The 14824-nt window shown below is 39.3% G+C and overlaps 1 protein-coding gene across 3 annotated transcripts in view; it reads left to right on the forward strand.

Annotated features, from left to right (window-relative positions):
* The window catches only part of LGSN (lengsin, lens protein with glutamine synthetase domain), a 72881-nt gene that overhangs the window by 39856 nt on the left and 18201 nt on the right, over window positions 1–14824 (forward strand). For 2 of the 3 annotated variants that reach the window (XM_075410615.1, XM_009937220.2), the window contains exon 1: window positions 9743–9772. The exons of the other annotated variant lie outside the window; for it this stretch is intronic. In XM_075410615.1, coding sequence (XP_075266730.1) covers window positions 9743–9772 — 30 coding nt within the window. Of the gene's footprint in view, window positions 1–9742; window positions 9773–14824 lie in introns of those variants that run through there. 3 annotated transcript variants of the gene reach the window in all.

Raw genomic sequence — 14824 nt, forward strand, 5'->3', positions numbered from 1 at the left:
TTCTTATGATTGGTTTAGATTTCTTGCTCCTCATTAGGAAAGCATTTGAAGACTGTTGATGTCCAAGTGCAACTGAACTAGAGTGATTTTTTTGATTTTCCCTTACTTTTCACCAAGAGAAAGGCCCTTGATGCATCTTGTTCATATAATCATTTAAAATACTGAACTGTTTGGTTTGGGGTGTAGTTACTAATGACATCCCAATCATTTTGATGAAATCCTGTAGATTTCACTGGGTTTCCGCTGATGTGACTGGGATCATAGTGTAATCCCCTTGTGTTGAAAGAATATTGTCCAAAGGGAAGGGATCTCACACCGTCTATTCTAGGCTAACAGAATTCAAAGCCTACCTGGCAGAAAAGCTAGATAGAAAATAACTTCAACATAAAATAAATAATTTTTACCAAGGCAGAGATTAAACTTGGTGTTCTCTCTGTCGAGATGAGTCCCTCACTAGTGATATATAGAGTTAAGATTATATTTCTTGTCTTTATGTCACCCAACAATTTTGTAGTTAGTGAACATCAAGTGGAACAATTTTAACAAGGAAAATTAAGCAGCTTTGTCATCTATTCATTTAGCAAGAGCAGCTGTTGGCTTGATTTGGAATAGAATAGAATAGAATAGAATAGAATAGAATAGAATAGAATAGAATAGAATAGAATAGAATAGAATAGAATAGAATAGAATAGAATAGAATAATTACAGCTGGAAGGGACCTATAATGACCATCTAGTTCAACTGCCTGATCACTTCAGGGCTGACCAAAAGTGAAAGCATATTATTAAGGGCATCGACCACCTGTCTAGGAAGCCTGTTCCAGTGTTTGACCACCCTCTCAATAAAGAAATGCTTCCTGATGTCCAGTCTGAACCTCCCCTGATGCAGCTTTGAACCATTAAACATTTAAACATGATTGTTAAGGGAATCGGTATAGAGGGTACAATTTAAAGCCATTCAGGCATGAGTTGATTTGAAACTGTATCTACTGTACCCTAGATAAGTATGCTTTATTGAACAGCTGAACAGTATATTCTCCTTTCTGTCTGAACAACACAAATAATGTGCTAGGGAAAAGGGAAGAAGTACATATGAATACAAGTAATCCAAAGTGTTCTGTGCATGCAGATAGTGTAAAGGAGAATTTATTTTCATAATTGACAGATTTACTGAGGAGATAAAAATAAAGAACTCTGGAGTTATGGTGCAATAGCACAAACACATCAAAACATCTAGGTAATTAGGGTAATAAAGCTGAGGTCAAGTTTTAACCAGCAGAACTACAAAAGTTTAAACTCAGCATAATCACCCAGTACAGAATCCCTCATCTATAAAATGCTAAAAATTGTTCCAAAGATAATCATAAAAATAGTTTCCTCTAGACTTGCATTAGAATTCCATATGCTACCTGAGAAAGACCCTAAAGTTAGCAGATATAAAGATTTTTTACAAGCAAGTGCATAATGTGGACAAATACGTACTTTTCAGTTTGATTTCTTTGATTTTACCAATTTGTAAATACAAATTGAAGTAGCAGTCACAATTAATTTCTTCTTATTGATCTCATATATACATATGTACTTTCAGACAGGTAATTAGAAAATTCAGGACTGAAGAATGAGTGGCATGAGTACTGCTAATAGTCTCAGTTTACATACTAATTTTCTTAGTTTTCATATAATATAGATCTTTGCTTTCAGTGATTTGCGTAATTGTGTACTATGAAACCGCTGTCAGTTCTTCAGCAGAAATACTTGACAAGTCATCTGCCAGGCAGGCTGAAATATTTGCACACTGCAAAGAGGTTGGGTCAGTCTATTCCTGTTCTACTTTGAAGGATGTTTCTCCTTTTACTACTGTATTGCCATGGAGCACCGGTCCTTGTAGTGTTAATGCATTTCAATGGCAGCTTGCAGTCTGCTGTGAGATTAAACCTGGGAGAATTTTGAAGCTGCGTTGAGGCACATCTAAATGCCCTTCCTCAGTCTCAGTGAAAGGCCAAGGCTGTTAAATGTCGTTTTCCTCCTCTTTCTCCAGCAGACAGGGGTAACCTTGGAAAAAATGAAAAGATTGAGGCGATAGGCATCTTCTCTGTTTACCTGGAGGGCATGGAAGACATGAACAAAGGCAAGTGCTCTAATAGTTCGGAGGCCATAGAGGCGTAAGAGGACAATGAATTTTTCCCATCCATCTGCTAAAATGGGACTGGTAGGCAAAATGTGAAAAGGGTCTTGAAGACTGACTGGATATGGAAAAAAAGCTGTGGAGGATGGTGGCAAGTAACAAGAGATAGCAAGAATCAAATAATGATGCACTGGTCATTGTCGATGCTGACAGCTGATGGTAACCATCTAACCTTCTTCCAGCATGGGTTCAGGGTCTCCTGAATTATCATGGTTCTGTAATGAACTGTCAAGAATTTACTCAGGATGCAAAGATTTGTAGTTACAGCACTTCAACCTGTGACACTGCTGTATTGATGAGTCAAGTAAGATCTGTTACATCTGCCATGAATTTGTGTGGTAAATGAATGTGGAAAATCTCAGCTGCTGCAGAAGACGTTACTGATGCTGCTGTTGAGCAGTTTCTGTTGTGCAGCTTCGTCAAGTTCACCTCAGAGGGTGTGTCATAGCCAGACAGCATTACAGGGACAGCTGTAAAACTGGAGTAATGGTACTAATGCTCACATGACGTATTTTCCAGGATTAGAAATTCAAGCATTACCTAGATTTGATTTAATCCATATTAATTGCTATTTATGGTCTGCAGGGCCAGGTGCAGCCATGAGTTTCACTGGGAGGGGTGCCTCGCGCCTTCCTTGTTGGTCTGCCTCTCCAGACCTCGCCACAGGCTGTGCCTCAGCACAGGGTAGGTGTGACGAGTTGCACGCAGGGTCACGCTGCGAGGCCACCATCCCGTATGGTGCCGTGCTGGAAGAGGCACGGGAAACCATGGACACAGTTTCCTAGTTGCTGCGCAGCTCTGCGGCTGTTCACCCACCGCAGCAACTGCCTTGTGGCAGTGTGTGGCTGCCAGTGTATATTGCCACTGTGGTGGCGAAGGAGGAGGAGGAAGGTGTATTGGGCAGAGCTAAAGGCACAGGAATTCTTATTCTAGCTATGGTCTTATTTTGGTTCTGATTTAATATTCTTCGTTGCCTGTCTAAAACCCTTAACATTACTCTGTAACTTGTTTTTTAAATTCTATTACAGTGACAGCTGTATGCAGGAGCAAGTAAAGTAGCATATGCTTTGCGAGTAAAAGCTGACCTATGAGGAAAGACTTTTGGTGTAAGACTCTATTTGACTGGCTTCCAGATTGGAAGAGAAATCATATTTCTGGCAAAGAATGAAAGCAAAAAATAAAGCAATACATAAAGGAAACAGAATAATTTCCAGTCACTTAGTAAGACAGACGAAGCAATGGAAAGGATGAAAAAATATTTGATGCCTCTTATTAGGTATGATATAGACTCATAAGGGCTTGGCTGTTTGTGTAAGAGCAACACTTAGAGAATGACAGACTCTTCATGATCTCCTAGTCAGTAGTTCTTTACAATCTGAAAGGTAATCCTAACATCTCAATACAGAAAATAAATCAGATATGTTGTCAGAAGTAAAATAAATCAAAAGGTCCCTTTATTTTGTTTTAATTTGATATATAAAAGATCAAGAATTGGGAAAGGTGTAATAAGATCTGGCATTTCATTTTAATGCTGAAATTATGGAGAGTGTATATTAAGGCAGCATTTGAAACACAAATAGTGCTATGGTTTCAGGTAAACTTTTTGACAACTGTAGTTGTTATAAAATCATAGAATCATAGAAAGTTTTGGGTTGGAAGGGACCCCTAGAGGTCATCTAGTGCAACCCCCCCGCAGTGAGCAGGGACACTGCTAACTAGATCAGGTTGCTCAGAGCCCTGTCCAACCTGGTCTTGAATGTTTCCAGGGATGGGGACTCCACTACCTCTCTGGGAAACCCGTTCCAGTGTTTCACCACCCTCATTGTAAAGAATTTCTTCCTTATATCCAGCCTAAACCTACCCTGTTTTAGTTTAAAACCATTACCCCTCGTCCTGTCATTGCTGTCTCTACTAAAAAGATTCTCCCCATCTTTCCTATAGGCTCCCTTTAAGTACTGAAATGCTGCAATCAGGTCTCCCCGCAGCCTTCTCTTCTCCAGGCTGAACAAGCCCAACTCTCTCACGGTGTCCTCATAGGAGAGGTGCTCCAGCCCTCGGATCATTTTTGTAGCCCTCCTTTGGACCTGCTCCAACAGTTCCATGTCCTTCGTGTGCTGAGGGCTCCAGAGCTGAACGCAGTACTCCAGAGCTGAATATGAATAATTGCTTATTACCTATTGATAAGATTTCTTATACATTCTATTTATACAAAAGTAAACTTCATTCACTTCTGATACACCTTAGGCCAATTTTGCAGTCCCCTCCTTGGCTGTGAGTACCAATTGTGCCTACCTTTTGGCACCTGCAAGTAGAGGAGAGAGCAGTGCTTCATTGTGGAACGCCTGCCTACCTATTTGGAGTATAAATCACTGGACAACAAGTGGGGGATACTGGATAAATACAGTCACGCATAGTGAAGGCATACTTATGAGAATGCGGGAAGAGAAAATGATATCAAGAAATCTTAAAAGAGGATCTAGCATAAAGATAGCCACAGTAATTGAGTAAGGATCAGTGTAAATCCAAGCTATAATAATTTTCCTATTTTTATATTTTACTAGATGGCAATATAGAATTTAACTAGCTGAAGTCTTTTGCAAATCTTGGTGCTGAATAGTGTTTTACATCTGCTGTGAAGAAATGGCGAAGTAAGACACTTTGTGCAAGACAAACTACAATGTTGTTTAATAATGATGTCAAGGCACAGAGTTAGAGGTAAAACCAGAAATATACCCTGTTGGTGAAGGAACACATTAGGTTAGATCTTCCTGAAGGGATTTTGATGTTCGAATTTCTCCATCAGGTTTGTAATGCCAGGCTTTGGGTATTAGTAGAGTATTTTATAGGTTTATGGTGGTGAGGGAGAGACTTCGTGAATATCTCCTTTTGCAGGCCGTGTAATTGCCAGCCTTGGAACTAGGGAGCTCAGGGATCTTTGTTCTCAAAAGCTCCTGAGATAGGTCTGTGCAAAATCCATCTTAGCTTGTATATCCGTACAGTACCGTGTAGTGTAGATATCAGGGGGCACTAGCCAGCTGGCACCAGTCTGGAAATCTCCATGTGTTATAAGAATACTATAAGGCTTTAAAAGGCCTTTTATTTCTAAGGCTTCTGAAAGTGGAGAAAACAGATTTAGATTTAAACTGTTTTCTCTGTTAACATTTAGTTACCTACTTCAGCTGTCTTTAAGGAGAGGACTAATTCTGAAGCCAGTCAGGGTGGATAGGTGTCTTTTGGCATGCCTGACAGGATTAGATATGGGAGTGGCTGTATCCCATAAAATTTAGGTGATAAAATAAACCTGATTAAGTTATTCTGAGAAATTTTCCATGTCTCTGAGCAGATTACAGGGTGTAATTCACTCTTCTTCCAAACCAAAAAACATTAGGCACTATCCAAGACCTATACCAGCTACAAAATCTGTACCCTCTAAAGTTTCTTTTGAACAATTTAGGCATTTCAGGGGACCCACTGAAATTAACAGCTGAAGGTAACCTACACTAGTGGGGAGAAAAAAAACCTTCCTGATGGAATCCCTGAGGCCTGGTTCTTTGCTACTTAAAATTTTGTTAATTCAGAATATATAGATATTTCCCCTTCTGGAAAATAATTTTGGATGGGAGGAGAGTACAAGCAGTGATAATTTTAACTGTTTTGGGTTTTTTTTTGAAAATACATGAAAATATCCCTGACATAGGTGGCTGGTATCAGAAATAGTGCTAAGCCATGCCAACAGTGAAGTTGTATGTATGGAGGTTGGTGGCAGCTCACTGGCAGAGAGCTCCCCTGAACTGGCAGCTATTTGCCACAGTAGCTGTCATGAGAGAAGCTGTATCTTGTTTTTTAGCTGCTGAAGAGCTGCTAATGGGATAATGAGCAGTTTGCACTTTCTCGTTACCACTTATTCATAAGAGACAGTGCATACAAAGTATTGGTAGTCAAACTATGAAGTGATCACTTTTGTGATGTTTGGTCTGCATTATATTTCAGAAGTGTCTAGGTTTTTAGATAAGTATTTGATAAACTGTGGCTGAAGGCCAGCATATTTAAATTAAACAATTATGCAAATTCATTATATCAGTTCTACATTCTGAAAGAAATGGATTATTTAATGTAAATCTCTGTTTCTTCTCCAGAAAACACCATTATGGGCTGTTTTTCTGACACTCCCTTTCCAGTGATACTAGAAAGAACATGTAGCCATCAAAATATTACACTACATGATACATACCCTTGAGGAACTGGGTTTAATAATAACGATGTTAAATATGATTTTGTAGCCAGTATAAGCTGGAAAAAAACATTTTTATCACAGAGTAATGTTGATGTTAAGATCAAAACCATATCAAGGCTTCTTAGCAAGGAAGAGGAACTAAATTTTGCTACACCTACCTGAAGGGATTAAAGACTGGAAAAGTTGTTTCTGTAATAAAGGGGGAAAGGAGGAGGGGAGGGAAGATGGGACAAGCAGCTGAAAGAGGAAGACCCTGAGAGGCAGGTCTGCTCCAGCCCATCCACCTGCCAGGGACCAAGGTCAATGGAATGGGGGTGGTGTGGATGATTCTCGCAGATGCTTCCCTGATCAAGCAGTAGCCATTACTCCATACTCTTTGACGCATTCTTTGGTGGCAAACACCAAAATCTTCTGCCCACCTCAATTTTCTGGGCCTACTAACTTTGCATCTTGATGCTGGAAGCTGTTGCCCCATTCAACAGTGGCCACTCACTCTGGTCACAGATAAGTATAATTGGGGTGTGGAGGAGAATAGAAAGAAACAGGCAAAAACTGGTGGGTTGGGATAAGGGCAGATTAACAGAACAGCAAACAAAGGGAACAGTAACAACAACGATACAGATAAGGAAATACACAACACAAAACAGCAGAAGGAACGGAGCAGATCTCACCGCCCACAGCCGCTGCGCGCTCCCGAGCCGTGACTGCCTTCTCCACCGCTCAGCTCCTCCCAGCCAGAACCCAGAATGATGGAACATGGTCTGGAATGCCCTGCTCTGTTTGGTCAGGTTGGGTCAGCCTGCCCGGCGGTATTCCCTCCTGACTTCTGTTGAAAAATTAACCGTGTCCTGGCCAAACCCAGGACAGCGATACTCCCACATCCATGTGAAAGCAGGTTTTTGCAAAAGCTTACTGACAGAAAATGTCTTTCTGAATCCACATAGAAAAGCTAGTTTCTTTACAGAAACCTGGATATTCATTGTGCAGATACAGTAGATTTGGCCTGATTTGTCTTATTTGACAAAGTTGGGAAGATGATGAGTACTACTGAACGAACTGTGCTCTTTACAGCAGACTGTGTATTGTGGTAGATGTGAAAGAGGTTTCTGCCAGTTTCTGGATCAGATTCTCAGCTTCTCTGATCAGCACAGTTCTACTGCAACCAGCACCCTCTCTCAGGCATGTGTTGGCAGAGAACCCTCTCCCTCTCCTGTTTCACTCTGTCCAGGAAACAAAACAAAACAAAACAGCACTGTTTTTAGGAGGATCTAAAAGGCACTTGAGACGGAAATAGCTGATCCTTCCAGTACTAATGAAAAGATTATTCATTACTAATGGTGCTTGCCAAGCTGGTGCCTCAAAAACTACACTCTTTAAGACACAGGTTGTTCTTTCTTGTCTTTATGTTCTGTTTAGCAGAACAGAATACAAAGTGTGGTAGAGAAGTTTTGTACTTGCAAAACTGTAATGGAGTTCATTAAAAAGATATATAAATGAGTCAGATCTACAATCAAAGAGTAATTTAGGCTGGATACCATCTGTAGTCATCAGGTTCAATCTGCCACTTAAATCAGGAATAACTTTGAAGTTGTATCAAGTTACAACACTCTACTCAAGGTCTTGTACGCTCAAGTTCTGAGTATCTCCAAGGATGGTGATCCCATAACCTCTCTTTGCCAGTGTTTGAATACCCTTGTTTTGAAGAATATTTTTCTTGCTCTGAAGAATGAGATTTTTTAACCTGATCTTTTTTTTTATTTTTCAAACTGAGAGCTGAAGTTGTTCAGACTTGCATTCAAAATGAAAAAAAGTAGAGAGATCCAGAACTGTTTCTGTCTGGCCTCTGCTTCTCAGACTATTTGGTCTGAGTAGTCCTGCTCAGGAGTGCTCTCCTCTTGGCACAGCTCATCTCAACATAGACTAATAAGCAACTCTGCTATGGTAAGCTATAGGTCTGTGACACCTGTAAGTTGCCTAAAAAGGGCAAGTGTGCAATTATACTAACTGTTGTGTGATGACAGCCAGAGGGCAACTTCTTGGGAAAAGATATTCTGCAAGCAAAATGCTGACTCTCATTCTACCTGACTTGCAGGAGCCCAGTCCTATGGAGTGTGCTAGGTGTTGATTTTCTAATGTCTGCTTGACAGAATGTCAAGTCTTATAAGTAAGCCTATTTCTTGAATACTAATAAACTTCCAGAGTTAGCCAGTTGTTGCCTGCTCTGCTCTGTAACAAGTGGAGCAGTTCAGAACCAGGGCAGTTACAGAAACTGTGCAGATGTAGCCACGAGGTTACGAGCTGTGGCCTTTCATTGTCTGCAAGATGAGGAAGGATTTTCAGAACCACAGTTTGGGCCTTGGGCACCTGTATTTGTGAATTTCACTGGAGACACCTATGAGTGTTGTAAACTATAGCTCCTAATCCATAGTGATTATTTTGGTGGGGTAATTTTAACAAATTCAATTTTTTTATTTTTTTGTTTTTTAAAAGTATAAAAAATAGCCAAACCTGCATTTTTTAGGGTTAAATGTGAATTTGACATGATGCTTACTTGGGTTTGTTGAGTGATCGGTTGTTGAGGGGGGGGCTGCTGTAAGCACACACAATACACTTCTCCTGTAATGTTCTGTCAGCTAAAGGAACTTGAATGAATTAAATGTCAGTTAAATACGGTCCTTTGAATTCATGTTAAATCTGATAAAGAAAAAAGCATAAGAAAGACAAGCTTAACCACGTAATCTTTGAAATATTTTTAGAGATCTAAAGCTAAATAGTCCCTTCCTCCAATTCTAATACAACCAGATCCACCAATGTTAATTAGCAACATGCAAGGACCTAGAATAGCAGGCTAGTACTGCATGTTGTGCTTGCAGTGTGCTTTGCCTTTCAAATCCCTGTCCGTGTGCCTCAAAAACATACTGTTGTTATAATGCCCAATATAGATTTTACCTCTAAGGAGCCTAACAACAGTTTCTATTCCAGAACAGATATGGCTTGTTACAGGACAAAAGCCTTTTGTCAGGAGAAAAGTTGAGCAAAACAGTTTTATACTCAGCTGCCTTTGTTTCCAGACAGGCAGGCGGCTATGTGCATTTGTCGATTTACTACTTCAGCGCTGTTCCGGAAAGTGGTGCTCTTGACCATGACACATTGGAGGTTGATCTTTATGGTTCACCATCTGTGTGGCCTTCTGGGAAAAGAACTTTACAGCAATTCTTTTTTAACTAACCTTTATTGTATCTATACCTATAAATACAGGATGTCATTCTACTAGACTTTTACTAGGCCATTTCTAATGGTGACCTGAACTAGAATGAAGTGGACATGAACAGAAAGGAAGATCTTACTCAGCAGGTAAGAGATTGACTGTGATTGATTTCCAAGCAGATAGGCTGATGTAAAATACTTCTTGCACCCACTTCAAGATTTCAAGTGATTGAATATTTCATTGTGGATTATGTGCAGGGCTCTTCATGCATGTATGTTCAGCATGGTCTAGTTCTGAAGCAAATGCAGGTCAAAGAAGGGCTTCTTGTTTAGGTTGAAAAAGAACCATTTGCGTTAGAAACAACTCTAACATTTTAACTTCCTATTTCTTTCATTTATAACTTTATCAGAGGTAATAGAAATAGAGCCTAAAATCTGATCCCATTAATACTTGTGGGAAAACAGATTGGCTTTCACTTCATTAATGTAGATGAAAGCACTATAATTTGTGGACCAGAGTCTGACCTGGATTAGAAAGTGACACTTTGGAGTCAGGCTACTGACCTAAATGGAGCCACTCAGTTTCTGTATGAGTGCATTTGAAAACAAACTCTGATCTTGAATTGATTATATATACTTTCAATAAAGCAAAAAAAAAAAAAACAAAACAAGTGCCTGTTATTTTGATTAGTGCCCAGAAGATCTCATTGTCAAAACAAGAAATTAAAATGTTTCATTAAAAATATTGAGAAAGATGCAATGTGGCTTAGAAGTGACAGTGCAGGAAAGCTTCCTGAAGCTACTAGACATTTTCATCAAGATGCACAAATAGATGCTTTATATGCCAGAGATGCACCTACTCTGAGTCACTGACTGCCTCCTCGACCATCTTTATATATGAAATGAGTCATAGAAATTAGACATAAAACTCTTGTAGATAATTAAATCCATTCCCTCGCAAATGCCTTCCTGAGGATTAGTCAACTATTAAATGGATCCTGATTTTAGATCTCATTTACACTGCTGCGAATTGGAGAACATACTACCAGTGTACTTTGGTGGTCCCAAATCACTGTGAAGGCAGGATCAGCTTCTTCATTTTGATATTCCATCTTACTTCAGGGATTTTTTTTACGTAGTGCAGGTGGCATAGTCCAAGGGAAAGTATTTCCAAATAACCTTACTACAAGGACAACTCTGCTGCTGTGTGGCTGCAAGAGAATCAATGATCTTGAGAAGCTCATCTAATAATTGCATATATAGTGTGAAGGGTTTGGATGGGAATAGCAGATAAAGACAGATGTCAGATGTGAAAATAAGTGGCACAATATTGTGAGCTACACCATTCCATTCATTTTCACATGAAGGTCATTAATATTCTTGAGTATATTTAAAAGTTTCAAAGAAAGAAGGAGACTTTGCTTCTGTTTCTAACATTACCACGTCTTCCTGTGACCTATGGCAAGTTTGCACTTCAGCTTCTCTAACTGCAAAATAATCACATGTACCTAAAATTTATGCCACTTGCAGGTCCTTCACTGGGAGGTTTTTGTAGCAGTGAATTGCTCTCAAAGAACCACTTCATCAAACAAGGTCACGGAGGGAGAAATTAGTCACAGCAATATCTTGACAATGTGCTGTGATCTTCATGTCTCTGGCTTACAAGCCACTGGTGTCTGTTTATCATAGCACACATTGTTTTAGCACTGTGTGAGAGAGCCCAATCCCCTCTCTGTGCCTGGAGCTACTCCCTGGAAACGTCTGTGTCGTCTTCCATACGACTCCATGGCCAGATTCCCTTCTGGTACAAATCTGTGTGGCTCCGGTGACTCCACTGAAGCTGCATTAATTCCCAGCAGTAGATAATTTGTTTCTGCATCCTCTGCTCCTTCGCTGACTGGTTACCGGGGGAGCAGCTGGGCTATACTTTCCATCTGTCAGGGGAAGGGGCAGAGAAAGCACTTAGGCACAGGCATACTTGCTTTATGGGCACTGTTGTCTAAGGTCTTAAGCAGCATCTCTTGTAAAGACCTGAATTCTAGTTTCTGAAATTCATTACCACATGAAAAGATTAATTAAACTTGACCATACCAACATAGCAGAGCTGTAAGGGGTAACCTGGTAACAGCCAAAGTGGGTCAGAGACAGTTTCTCAACATTTACCATTCCATAGAAGTTGAAATACCTTGAGAAAGTGTGGTACTTTTGAAAGTAATGATGTGAATAATATCGCATGTAAACACAATCTGAACAATATTTTTGGATTTTTTAGTTTGGAAACATTTCATTTCAGTTTGTCAGTATTGTTTTAAACAAGACAAAAACCAAAGTCAAACCTAAGTGAAGTGGTTTAACTTTTCATAAATAAAAAATTCAGCCAACCAAACCATACATTTTTTTTACTTTTCTGTGTAGGAGGATTTTTTTAGGTTCTCATGTTTTTCTAAATTTCAGATATACCAGATTTTGACATTTTGATGTTCTTTGCAAAATTACTCTTTTGTTCTTGAAAAATCTTTAGCAAGAACTCAGGAAGATCATCACAATTTGACCTCTTAATAATCAGTTAAAATAATCACTGAAACTGGTTAACGATCTGAAACAAAAGAGAAAATGAGAATACTATTGAGACCCCAGTGCATTTTGCGAAGTGGCTGCATCGCTATTTTTGGGTAGCCAGTAGCAGGAACATTGGGTTATCTTGTTGATTAGATATACAAAATCTCCAGCTAGAGTTGCACCTTGCCTCTTTCGCCTTGTTTTGTGACAGAAATCCTTGTGCAGCTGTTCATCTACAGTTACTCAGAGCATCTTTTAAACTAACTCTTTTTCTCACTTTTTTTTCCTTTCTAGTGCTATACTCTGAGTTTCTTTTTCTCATTTCCCTGTCTCTTTTTGTCAATATGTTTTTGAGAGAGTTTTATAAACCCTGAAAGCATTTGCAGTTTTGCCTGAGGTCATGAAGCAAACAAAAAGTAGGAGAAAAGTAGAAGATCCCCTCTGCAGATCTGAATTTGTCTCATGTGCATTACAGATACATTTTCAGTCACATATAAAATCCTTTTAAGGCATAAGTTCAAGATTTGCCTTGGATTTTCACCAGTGTTTCACACACCAGAAATCTCAGCACTTATTATTCCTCCCAAAGGCAAAACTTTACATTTCCAAATGTTCTGAGCTTGCTGATTGCCAGATTTACAAATGAGCTGCATTTTGGCAGTGCTGTATTTCATGATACAGTTAATGTTCCACTTCAGAGCTTGTACAAAGCCTAAAAGTGAAAGCAAACTGATTAAGAAAAATTGCTTTAGGTGTATGTTTTCTGTGTTACCACAAGATACAAAATGTCTATCAGCTGTGGAAGCCTGATGGCATGCCAGAAGTGGCATGGAGTTGGGTTAAGTAGAGCAAGCAATTTCATCTGCACTGTGCTGAAACGTTTGCTTGCTGATATTGTCCTCTGTTCTCTCCACTTCCTACATGCATGGTGCCCTAATACGCTGCAGTAACACACAAGTGTAGCCCTTACGCTCTGTTGATAGTCACAGACATCCAGATTTCTGTGTACCCAAAGTGATATAGTCGGTATCTAGCGAAGACAAACAAAGCTGTCGTTTGTATGAGTGGAAATTATCCATTACAGGAAATGAAGCCTGATCCACTCCTACTCTTCCAGCCTGTTGTAGGGCTTGCGCTGGTCTACCTCTACTGAAACCTTACCAGGTGCAAACACCCCGTGCAACGGGGATTGGTGTACCAGCATGAGTTGCAGCATTGGAACAAGAAGTCCTGATGGAAATCAGAACTTAGAGCAGAACCAATGCTTATCAACGATGGTTAACATCAGATACATCTTTCAGAAAGAAAATATAAATCTCAGATTTGTAGCATAATGTGGCCCACACTATGTTTTCTACCTAGTCTTTCTGGCAAGAATATTTGACTCACCACCTGAGTGTTCACTTGCTAAGAAACAGAAGCAAATTTTAAAACTTTCAGGACCTTCGACTTAGGGTGCCAGTAAGTATTCGAAACCAAGAAAACAAAAATTAAATTATGCCGAAACAAGTGTTGACTAAAGGAACTTTCAAGTAGTATCTCTTGTATACTTGTATACTTGTATACTTGATACTACTAAAGTAGTATCTCTAGTATCTCCCACACAGCAGCAAAAGTATAGGAACATTCAGCAATGAAATAGAAAGTAATCAGAACTTCCATCATATTAATGCCATGACTGTTTTGCTTTCCTTTTGGCACAGCAGGACACACGGTTCCATGAAATTAAGCCATGATCTGTCCCCAGCTCACTTGCACTGTAACTCTTTCAAGCTGCTATTTTACTTAATCATCCGTGTCTTCTGTAGACAAAACTTGCTAGATATAAAAAGTTAAAGAGATCATTCTTAAGTCCTATTTCCTGGGTGCTCTATCCTCTGTGCCCGAGTACCAGGCCTTTTCTGATGGTAGACACCACATGAACTGACAGACAGTAAGGCTGTGTCATAGCTCCTGTATATGACTGTCTTTAATATGAACAGATGCTGTGTTTGTATCTTGCAACAAATCTAGTACTGTTTAATTCACTGCAGAAAATACTGTGAATGATTTCTAAACGAAAGTCCATAAATGTCTGAGTTTATTTAGAAGAGTCATTCTCATGCACAAAATCACAGTGTACTTTGTGATGAGGATTGTAAGTAATGCATAGGTTACTCTCTGTAAGAGAGGTTTTTTTTTATTTGAAGGTAAAAATAATCACTATTTTTGTTGAAGAGCAATGGGTACAGTATCTCTTTCAGGTCTATGATCAAAATGCAGTACCTTAGTCTGAATTTCTTTATGAAAAACAAACCCTTTGCAGAGTACTATAGCCACGTTGGTTATTAAAGTTCTATTGCAAACATATGTTTCCATTAACAAATTGACAAGTGGTCGGTCCTTATCCTGCTCATCTCTACTCAGAAGGAATGTGTTTTGGTAAGGATTATAATGTGGTGATAGTACCTTGTGTTCATGAAACCATTTAGAATGACTAATTATGGGAACAGGCAGTTTTCTGATGTTTTGCTTTTGATACATGAACTACTCTTTGTTTGAATTCAGTATATAGACGTTAAACAAAAAGATGTGCTCAGCTTTCCCTCAGTCATTATGATGAATATTTTTCAGAGATCTACAACAGGGACAACAGGTAAG

The sequence above is a fragment of the Opisthocomus hoazin genome, chromosome 2, assembly GCF_030867145.1.
Source record: "Opisthocomus hoazin isolate bOpiHoa1 chromosome 2, bOpiHoa1.hap1, whole genome shotgun sequence".
Lineage (NCBI taxonomy): Eukaryota > Metazoa > Chordata > Aves > Opisthocomiformes > Opisthocomidae > Opisthocomus > Opisthocomus hoazin.